An 11,467-nucleotide genomic window follows, 5' to 3' on the forward strand; every position below is an offset into this window, starting at 1 on the left:
TCCCATTCAATTGTTTTCCTGTATTTGCATAATATGGGTTGTGGGTGACTTTTAGCCCAGTGGTTTCACAGCCAACTCACAATGAATCCTGAACCATAACACTGCATTAGGTATGCACTGAAAAGATTTGGTCAAAAAAAGTATATTATATTATAGTATATTATATAATCTTGGCCAGACACCTTTTCTACCAATACACTACATCAGAACCAAAATGTTTTCCTGGGCACAAGCTGTGGGCAGCACACACTCATCTGGATACAGTCAACAATGTCACACATGGCTTTGTGTAAACATTCCAATACACCTGATTTAGACCCACAAATACCAATAGTCACAAAAGCAAGTGGATGCGTATAGTGCAGATCACTGTCTCCCCGCAACATTCACTTCATATCAGCGGGTCTTCATTTTCTACCAGCTCCTTGCATCTGTTACAAAGTGTTTTTTATTTATTTTCTTTATTTTTGTCATTGTAGCACCAAACACCTGTTTCACGCGGTGCAGGGTGAGCTAAGCAGAACAAGCTGCCTGGTCAATCCAAGCTCCTACTCTAACCTATAGATCACAAATGTTGGGTCGTCACAAGCAGCCAAGAATGTTACTGGACTGTTCCTTAAAGTTTTAAGATTACAGCCATTCTGGAGAGACTCGGATTAGAACTCAAGGCATTCCAGTGGCAAGAGATGTGCTCGGTATACCCTCGGGTGACCTATAGAAAGGCCCTATAAAAATGGACATTACATTATACATTATATTATATTTTATTATATATTATTTTATAGGAAGAAGTCTGGGCCTGTTTGCCCTTCCTGCTGACCTGACCTTTGTAAAGGCTTAGCTGATGACAAAAGAATATATTTTTTACTGTTTTTCAAAATCTGCTAACTCTGTCCCTAAGCTATGAGAGGAAGATGTTTTTTCTGTGACCTGTTGTGATCTTAAGAATACAAAACATTGAGCCTGCCTATTCGCATATAAATCATCACACACTTGACTACAAGAACCTTGTCAGAGAGAACATATTGCAGGGAGGGAAAAAAGGCAGTGATATTACTCACAAGGATTTATGATCAAATACTGACAAACTAAAACGAAAAGCTTCAACACTTATTGAATTTCAGCCATGTTGAATTTGGTGGCAGCAGCTGTGAAATAACTAGAATCATTTCTGCACCCTGGCAGCTACAAGTCCCTCCATCAATCAGCTGTTGACATATTTTCTTCATTTTCTTGTCTTTGTATTGTTTTAGCCTTTGTTTGGTACCAGATGTTTCCATTTTCAGTTTTGACACCCCAGAAAAATGCGTGCCTATGATGAACGGAATCGTATAATCAGGAGATGAATGCACCATTTTTCACCAGTTGTAAACTTCCGCCGAGTCATTTGAAAATGCTCTTGCTGGATGGAAGACTTAACATCATGGTATTATTTTGTGGCAGTTCCATTGTCCTATTGGTTCATCTCTCTGCTCCTAATGTGACTCCTGTAAGGAGGAGAATCCTCTTGAGATTAGCTGGTAATCCACCTCGACTCTGGCTCAGTGGGAGAGAGGAAAAAAGGGCTTTAAAAGACGCCACAGCTTGTGATGATCCACTTTTAGTAGACATAGTTTTGCTGTAATGCAATTAATGTTTAAATGAGAATGTGTGTGTCTGTCATCACCGACATAACTCAGCGTTTTCGAAAAATAATAAAACAATAAAAAACATTCTTTCACTGGTAGCCTTCACCGAGGAGGAGAGAGGGAACATCTTCCTGTTAGCTGAAGGCATGTCGTGACAGAAATCCAAGAGGGACAAGAAAAACGCCATAGTTCACGTGCTGAATAGTGCAACATCCCCATCTGCTGGACATAGAGCCAAATCTATCTATTTTTTTAAAGCGTGAATGAAACACTTCTATTGATAAAATACTGACTATGAAATAATGTTGTTGTTTTGTTGTTGAGCAAGGTAGGGCTGTCTCTTGCAATTCATTATTCAAAAGGTGTATACATAAATCCTTTGGCTAAGGGGTTTAGCTGGTAGGTAATGGAAAGTTTATACAGATATTTAAACATGGTTTATTGTACATTTAACAATTGTGCTTAATTACCTTTTTTCTATATGGTATAGATGAGGGAGGTCTTCAGGTATAGTCTTAATTGCTATTTATTATACTTTGTCTCGATTTTGTACGTTACTTTTAGTCATAGAAAATCGTAAAATGAATGTACTTGCATAGAAACAACACAACAGGTTGCTAAAGTATCACAAGATGAATTCTGATATGATTGGGTTTGCAATGGAGTTTAATAGCCTAGTAGTTCAGAAGAACTCTGGCAAGTTGTTTTAAGGGTAACTGATGTGAAAATCCATCTCTCCTGACTCACTCGCATGTTTCAAATATTGAAGTCTTCCTCTCCAGAATGCAGACAGTCCCTAATCATGAAGAGGTTAAAATATAATACTTGAAGTCCGCCCCTTTCTGAAATCTCGGCGAACAAGAGGTTACAAGAGCCGAATTTATTATGATTTAATAACGGGCTCAATCCTTCTGGCATCGATGACACATGTTTACATACCTCGATGCTCACAGCAGAGTTCAACGGTTTATGGTTAATAAGATTTTATCTCCAGAAAAACAAAGTGTTTTCAGTGGGCGGGCTTAAGCCCATTTTTATTGAGAATATTTCAATGAAAAGACCGTTTTGTACAAACAGACGAATAATTATGAGTACAATAGATGTCCAAGATCAATTTAACAGACACTTAAATAAACACATTAGTTCCCCTTTAATTAACAATTAAAGATAGCGTGAATCTTGTGTTGTGTGTGTTATACCAAATCTCTTGGCTTTCGCTCTTATCAATTTTATATTTGTATAAAGCTACTATGACTGGTTAACCCTGAAAGCTGCTTCGGTATTTTATATCATGGATCTGCCTGTATGGCTGAAACATTGTCACAATGGTGTTATTTTGTTATTATTTTTATTTTTATATATATATATATATATATATATATATATATATATATATATATAAATTATTATATATATTTTTTTATTATTATTATTATTTATACCATTTTAACAGACCAAGAAAACTCTTGAAAATGGTTCCACCTCGAAAAAAACTGTTTTGCACAGCAGAAAGTCACATCTATTGACGTGTACAAAACAGATGATTAATTAGGACATATTTGCTAAAGTAAATATCTTGTAATTATTGCAAACTCGAAAGGGAAAATAAAACATAGCTTAACAGCTGCACCTTTTTACTAAGCACGTTAATAAGGTGCAGCTGTTAAGCTATGTTTTATTTTTGTTTGTTTTTTTATTTGTTTTAATAGTCTTTGAAAGGCATTCCCGGTTTGAATGGAAAAAAAGCATATTGATTATAGAACTAATTCTCAAGTGAAGGTTTTATTTTCCTACCAAATAAAAGTTTCTATATCTCTTGTTTCAAACAACTTGAGCACCACAGTCATAGTGTTTTCTAACTCTATTCAAACTTTATCTCCAATTGAAAGTATGTTGCAGTTAAAACCTGATATTTGTCCTTCATCTTTATTGTGCAGAATAATTGAGGAGAATAACTGCTTAAATAGAAATTCTACAGCTCAGACGCTGAAGAAGTTCACGATAAAGAGAGGTGTGAGAACACTGAGTGCATCACAGTTGAGTAGTTCTCAAGAGCTGTTCAACAAACTGTGGTGCAGTATAGTCCGTCACTTTTTCTTTCAGGATCAGAATAAACTTTGTAAGAGCTTCAACTGTCACAACAATTTCTGTCGCAACTGACCTCTGACCCCTTTTTGATTTGTTAATATCTTACACAAGGATTCATTGTTTATCAATGACATATTGTCAATCGTTTTTGTACTGTATGTCTAACCCATTCTTTAGAACTGTAACCCTATTCGGAAACATGTTCTTTTCATAGGACATGTTACTAGCATTTCCAATTGTACAGAATTTTGACTTTGATTTCATCTTCCATCTAGCCAGGAGACTTTTTGATGATCTACAACATCCATGGGAATCTGATATTAGATAAGGAACCAAGTGACAGACTTTACAATGGTGAGGACAGTCACTTGAACTTAATTCTTCATGGCGGGTCATCATATGGCAAGGGGATCCAAATTCTACCAGAGAGCAGTCCAGAGCTGATCAACATGAAGAGGTATTATTTTATTTTTTATTTTTTATTTATTTAATACGTATTCATATGCCATTAACTTACATGGGTCACCTTAATTCTGATGATGTGAGTGATGTGAAACATTACTGTACTCTTTAACTCTGTGTCTGATAGATTAATGCAAAACATTGTTAGTGATGATCTTTCTGATTCTGCGATGTTGGACATCTGGGCCACGCCTCCTGAATCACCAGGTACAAAATGATTTTAGTATATCGAATCTACACCAACATCATCAGCTTTTGAAAACAGAAGTTTATGTGGAAATTAAAGTTGAATAAAACAGAAATATCATCATAGAATCCATCTTCTGTGTCATATCCCACAATATTGTCTGAAATATAGTCTTTTTTTTCATTTGATGACAATAGTTTAAGTAATATTACAAATTTAAAAGGGTTATCGTTAATAATGATGTACCAGTTATTAATGCTTTTTAATTATTGATATTCAATTAGATGTCATGATTCCTGTAGAAATTAATTTTTTCAGCTTGACTTCAAGTACCCGCCATTAAGAATGATTCTTAAGAAGAGACCAACAGTGTAAAAGACGTAAAAAGCTATAGAGAACCAACATTATCTACTGTTGTAACATGTTATGTCAAAGTTTCATACGTAACAAGAATCTGTTATGCCAAAGTGAAATAAGCGCAAGTATAAGATATGATTACGACTATGATTTTATTCTGAGGTTAATGGGGGCTAGATAAGCTTCTGCTTCTCAGGACATGCATGTAATATGTGAACTACGATAAAGTGTGATGTTGATGATTTAAACTGACATGCCCGAAATAAACAATATTCATTCATTCATTCATTTAAGTTTAATGAATTGAGTTTGATTGTATTGATATTGTAGTGAGAATATATTGTTACATAGTAAAATCATAAAGCAATGCTCTGATTGGCTGCTCGGTAATATTGTGTCCTTTTTCTTCTAGTTTCAGATGATCCATTTCTGTCCTGCACTGGTATGAGAAGCATCATCCCTTTACCTTGTGAAACCTTTTATTATATGAATTTATCAAATTGTGGACGTCACACTTGAAAGACGATGACAGTGAGATTGATGTCTTGTGACAGGAGACACTGACACACAGACTGGATTTGTCGTTTGTATTAACATTGCATACATGTCTGTCTCTGCAGAAAGAACATGTACTCATCGTTTACAACCGGTGTCACTAGCTCGGGTGAAGCAATCTGATCCTGGAGGCTTCCACCATGTCCGTGTCCGGGTGAAATCCTATGAACCCCAACTGCTCCATCAGTCCCTCAAGCTCTACTGCAGCAAGTGTTTGTCTATGTAAGCTCCACTCACACATCACCATCAGTGTGCAATGGAAATTAACTTCTTGCAGTTTACTACAGATCAAATGAAAAGATATAAAGGATTGAGCTGCTAAATAATAATAAGTAATTGGTGTAAATATACTCCAGTAATATTGCAAATAGTCACTTTACAGAAGAAATAAAAAACATTATATTCGTTACTTTCTGACTTTCTGTGATATCACACCTAATAAGAAATGGGAGCAGCAGCAGGCTGGAGACAGCATTAAAACACAGAGCTGTTTAACCTTTTCAGTAGCTGATATAAAGAATCAGATCTGTCGTGGAAGTCCATGCCAGGAGTAGATAAAACTACAATCAAAAACAAAGGTCATTTGAAGCAGTTCTTCAAAGTAGACAATTCCTGGTGTCACCAGCCTTCAAAGATGAGTTATGAATAGATGAATGTCCCGTGATACTTGTTAGACTCCGGCACTTCCACCGCCTTTTCATTTAGGTTTTCTTGGCCTTGTCTGCCTGTGGTGTGTTTTCTAATCAATAATCATCTCTCCGCTTCTCTTCTCTCAATATTTAATTGGAGGTGCAAATCTTCACATTTCACAATCTGGTCGAAGTTCGTGTTGCTACTGATTCACAACTATAACGTCTCCAGTGATGTACATGCATGATCGTAAAAAGAAAACTGAGTGTATTTATTAAAATGTTTTTATGAACCTCGAGATTAAGATGCCGTTTTATTAACTTTATTTTCCCAATTTCCACTTCACTGTCTGGGTTGACTTCCGGGTCTTTTTTTAATTGATTATTCTTGACGGCAGTTTTTAAGTATTTTGATCTGATTTATATCTTTTTTTTCTTTCCATTACTCACACCAGAAAAGAAGTTCCAGATAATAACCTTTTGGAAAGGGTTTTCTCTGAGGCAGACAAGGGGTGTGAAATCCTTCCTTCCCCAGAAGGGTTCTACTTGAAGTCTATCCCCAACTGTACTCCCTTTTACGCTCTTGGAATAGAATCTGATTTACCTGCTGAAGAGCTAATTTTCCTCGGAGGTATGAGAACAGAAACATCTACTTGCATCTAGTGTGCTTGACAGTCTCAGATGGTCACTGATGTAGTTGTCTACAGGTGGATCTCTGCAGCAGGCATGTACAGTGTCATCAGCTTTTAAAAACCTTGTACCTGTGAAGAAGCTAGAGGGCAGGATCGATCTGCTGGACCTGACTGTGCCGTTTCTTCTCAGGGGCAAGAAGCAATTCTATGGGTATGATACCTCAAATTCTATCTAATGTATTAATAGTGTGTATTTTCATCACACAACATACATTTTGTGAGAGTTCTCCCCTTTATTTCCAAATGTATAAATTCTGAAGTGCTCTACATCAGCAGTCACCTGCCTCGGGCGATGACAGTAGCCAGAGATGCTGCTCTAAAAATCTTTCTTTTTTTTTGATGAAACTTAAATTAGCTTATTTTTTTCATTCTGAATAGGTGAACATTTTTTACAAATTGTAAAGAACTAACAAATGTATCACAATCTTTGTTTTTTTTATCAAACTGGTCAGTGTCCTTGAAGGACCTGAGCTGTCAACTGATCACTTCCTCTGGGTGAGTTGTATCCGATGGCAGCAGGAGCCTCCCAGACAGACAGACAGACAGACAGAGAGAGAGTGAGGCCGGGGACATTGAGGTCAAATGGGCTCAGTTCCACGCTTCCATCGTCGAAGCGGCTGGTCTGAGCTGTGGTCGTAAGGTGGTTGAAGTGGGCCCCTCGGGCATTATTTGCTTCTGGGACTCCTGAGACAGCTGACATATACTCACAGCCCAACCACTATGCAATGTTGTGAATTAAAGGCCATCTGAAGTGCGGGTGAAGTGCTACATTTTCCACAAGGTTGACGTTTTCTTTCAATTGCATTCTCACTTAAAGGCCGCTAATGTGAAAACCCGAGTCTCCTGACTTACTCACATGTCTTCCTCTCCAAGATGCAGTAAGTCCCTCATCATGACGGTGTTTGGAAATGTTTACTTTATAAAGGTCCCCCCGTCTGAAATCTTGGCAGACCAGAGGTTACAATAGCAGAGTCCATTATGAGGAATTATTGGTCTTCACTCCTCCACTAAAGAGCAGTAATCACACCCGCTTTTTCTATACAACAAGTCCTTTGGAGGTGGAAACTTCCCGGATCGACGATGCTGCGTGACAAACATCTATGTTTGACCAATCACAGCAGAGTGGGTGTGGTTGTGGTAAAGTGGATCTTACCTTTGGAAAAAAAAAGTTTGTTTTCAGTGGGCGGGGTTTAGGATAATTTTATAATCAAAGTATTTAAATAAATAGAGAGTTTTGTACAAAAGACAATTAAATCAAAACATAAGTTGCCTTTTTAATTTTAAGTTTTCATCTTAATTTATAAAAGACAGATTTATGCTAGTTCTAAACCCCGCCTCTCAGGTATGTTAATCTGACATTTAATTCTATTTAGTATTCATACCAATTATTTATTATGATTACAAAACTAGTTTTGAAGACAAAGTCGTACATTTCTGCATTAGTCATATCTATATAGATTATATAGATACATCGATTTTCAGTTCAACAGTCAAAGTCTGTCAAACTATTTCTTCACGTACACACTCTGCAAACATTCACTAGACGTGCAAACGATGCATGAAAATATATAAGGTTGGCTTATTAGAAAGAACACAAACGACCAAACGAGTAGGCAAAGTATTAGTAATAGTAGCAGGAGTTGTGGAAGTGGTGGTTTCAAGGTATCCAAACTTCTGCTTTCCAAAGAACAATGATGAACGATGATCAACTACCAACTTGCGATTTTACTTTTATCTATATATATGCTCTTAAATATCTCCTGTTTGAAATGTTTTTCATTGTGTAAATGTAAATTCATTTACCAAGTTGTCATAATATTTCACTGAAATTGGTTCCGAATCTGATTATGAAAATGCAAAGGTCTTTCATTTGTTAAAAGTTGATTGAGATGGCACCATCTGAGGTGTTTCTTGAATAGAATCCAGACAATCTCTGTGGAAATCTTCAGAGAGTCTCTGATTTTAATCAAGTGTGGACAAAGTCATGCACCTTGATGTGTAGATAACAGACCAAGACTCCCTGAAGTTATCAGCCTGCTGCAGGAGAAGGACACAGTTGGGAGGGGAACTCTGAGAGAACTGCTGACATCAGGATGATGATGCATTGATTTGTTTCAGGTGCAAGCATTGCTCGACGCCGAAACTGGTTGTGCCGCAGGCGGAGGATGGAGTCGATGAAAAGTTCCTTGCAGAAGGTGAGCGCTAGTCCTTAAGTCAGATGAGCGCCCTCTAGTGAGCACTCTGTCCTGTTCAACAACTCTCAAATCTTTGTCTTTGGTTTAGAGCAGATAGTGTTCACCTACATGACTGTACCTCTAATACCTCTCAAGCTTTTGGAATCCAGTCGTTGAAGTACATCCTGCTGTTGAAACTGGAGCTTCAGGACCACACAGACACACTCACCGTCTTCCTGTGGAGAGACGCTGTAAGTCTTGACTCCAACGGCATAGAAAATATGCGTCACACAGACCATCGTTGTCAGCTTCGGTTCAAGAAAAAGTCCTTGGATTTTATCTCGCCTGCATATGTCATACAAATCCACCTTTTTTATTGACCAGGAGACATTTTTCAAAGTGTCGGCAATCGATGCAGCATCCGAGGAAGAAGCTCAGAACAGCATCCACAGGACGATGGACTTCATCTGTCCACCAGAGGACAGCGCAGGTAGAGTTACTGGTGTAACGCATCAACCAAATCTCATTTTTCACGTGTCCTGGGATCTGCTGTCCTCAGATCAGCAGCCCTGGCTCAACCTATGTCTCGTTGCTTACCAACCAGAAGACTCACCAAACCAAACCTGCTACCAGATCTGTGACACCACGGTTCACCCACCCACCTGAATCCTGCTCTGTTCATAAACCGTTGTACAGCTGAATATCAATAATAAAGACAGAAGAAGCAGCATCAAATTATAAAACTCATTCAGTTTAAGAGAAACTGCTGCTGGTAACTACTTCAGATTGTGTTCAATTTGTTGAACCGTTTGTTTGGGATCTGTTTTTTTACATGAAGTTCTCTCTGTTCATGCCACTCAATGTTCATCAAATATTGGTTATCATTTTTTATTTAAATTATTTCCTTGAAAAGAAATTGCATAACAAATTAACAACATGTAACTTCTATCAGTTTGCTGTAAACTTGTTAATATCATTTGTTGTGTACCGTGAATAAATGTATGAGACTCATTACAAATTACTTTAAAAACGAAACTAACTGTTACAACCATATATTACCACACACATCATTGGGTCTATGAAGAGTGAGTGTAGAAAAAACTATGTTAAAAAAATAATCGTGCAGGACATCACTTGAGGAAAATAAAGTTTCTTTATATAAGAAAAAAAAGAACATCCAGTTTCTAACACTATTATTGCACATTTCATTCCTTTTTTATCTGTTTTAACTAAAAAAAATCTTTTTGATTGCAAATTTCGTTTCATAACTTCTTTTGTGCTTTTAATTGCAGCTAAATCTTCTTCGCAACTCGTAGGCGTGGTAAATGGTGTAATTTCTTAGCCTGAGATTTATGTGTTTCCAACAACCAAAACAATATAGTGATGCCTGGGGGTGTTTGGCTGTTCAACAGATAGGCAAGCCTAGGCTGCGAATGTCCTTCATTCACGTGGAAACTTTTAAAACCCTGCGACGTGATGTAGATGAGAGATATTTTATGGAGGATGAAAAAGCAAGAGATTAAGTCTCTAGTCATTTAAGTGCAGACTAATATTCAACTTAGCCTCATTTTTCTGTCGTAGACTTTTCTCTAATTGACATTTTTTGGGAGATCAGCTGTGTTTAATATGTTAAACGCATTGTGGAGTAAAATGAGAAATATCCGCAAGTATCTGTTGCTGTGACCCTCTAGCGCCACAAGGTGGTCATGTTGAGAAGTGCACCACAGATAATCGTTAAAGTCTGATTTTCCTGTCAAACCCCTGATTGTCTGTAAGTCAAGAAGTCATGTTGACAAACAGATGTGTAAAAATATAAACCATCTGTTAGCCACACGTCTTCACTCATTTACAACAATTGTGTCAATATTATATAAACTCTAATTTCGTTATAATTCCAGAATTATTTTCACTATCCTGTATTCCTAATCATCTCAGGCTCCTTTAAATATGTAGGTATATTCAAGTCAAGGCGTGGAATGGGACGGGTCCGGTGGGTTTACATTTGCGATCAATTCCACGTTGATGGGGATGTACCAAAGAAAGTCTGCTTGGATTTGTGATCATAAATACAATATTTTTCTGGATTTCAATGTATGCTAGTAATGGGTGGATGGAGCCTCATGAAAGAGACGATGTAGATCATGAAACAGTGTCTTCATTTTAAAAGGCCATCACTAGAGTAGCAGGATGTCAGCAGAAGTCCGGTGCTTACCAAGAAACATGTCACCCATCTTGAAAAGAAGAATGCAGCAGATCTCTCCCTCATGCTTGCACTATTGACTTTTTGTTGGCAACTTTTTAATAATTTCTTTGTCTTTTTACATGTTTTGTATGTATTTATTTATTTAATTGTTTCTGTCTGTCCGTCCATCCGTAAGTCATTTATATTTAGACCAGGGCCAAAAAGCGCTCAAACAATCAAAACAATACTCAATAAAATAAATACTGAAAGGATCAAAACACCATGAGACCAACACAGGAGTCTTAGAGAATCAAGGAAAAGCCTCCACAAATAAAATGCCTTAAGATCTATCCATCGACTGATCGATCAGTAGATGCTGGTAAATTGTGTTGACGGTTACCTTGTGGTCTCCCTCGACACATCTTGTTCATCTACTTTGCTTCTGATGTTCTTGGCCCTGATGTGACGTTGTTATGTGTCCTATTGTGTTTCTTCATCCCTTCATTAGTCTGG

The 11,467-nt window shown here is 37.3% G+C and overlaps 1 protein-coding gene across 3 annotated transcripts in view; it reads left to right on the forward strand.

Moving 5' to 3' along the window:
* The window catches only part of pot1 (protection of telomeres 1 homolog), a 79,655-nt gene extending 69,773 nt beyond the window's left edge, over positions 1 to 9,882 (forward strand). For 2 of the 3 annotated variants that reach the window (XM_087797202.1, XM_087797203.1), the window contains 10 exons: positions 3,992 to 4,173; positions 4,306 to 4,385; positions 5,135 to 5,164; positions 5,343 to 5,499; positions 6,362 to 6,537; positions 6,614 to 6,749; positions 8,717 to 8,793; positions 8,929 to 9,023; positions 9,157 to 9,262; positions 9,332 to 9,882. In XM_087797202.1, coding sequence (XP_087653328.1) covers positions 3,992 to 4,173; positions 4,306 to 4,385; positions 5,135 to 5,164; positions 5,343 to 5,499; positions 6,362 to 6,537; positions 6,614 to 6,749; positions 8,717 to 8,793; positions 8,929 to 9,023; positions 9,157 to 9,262; positions 9,332 to 9,438 — 1,146 coding nt within the window. In that variant the 3' untranslated portion in view covers positions 9,439 to 9,882. Of the gene's footprint in view, positions 1 to 3,991; positions 4,174 to 4,305; positions 4,386 to 5,134; positions 5,165 to 5,342; positions 5,500 to 6,361; positions 6,538 to 6,613; positions 6,750 to 8,716; positions 8,794 to 8,881; positions 9,024 to 9,156; positions 9,263 to 9,331 lie in introns of those variants that run through there. The other variant, XR_015712097.1, reaches the window with a different exon arrangement.
* The last annotated feature ends 1,585 nt before the right edge of the window (positions 9,883 to 11,467 follow it).

Source organism: Callionymus lyra, chromosome 8, assembly GCF_982586985.1.
Source record: "Callionymus lyra chromosome 8, fCalLyr1.hap1.1, whole genome shotgun sequence".
In the NCBI taxonomy this organism is placed as follows: domain Eukaryota; kingdom Metazoa; phylum Chordata; class Actinopteri; order Syngnathiformes; family Callionymidae; genus Callionymus; species Callionymus lyra.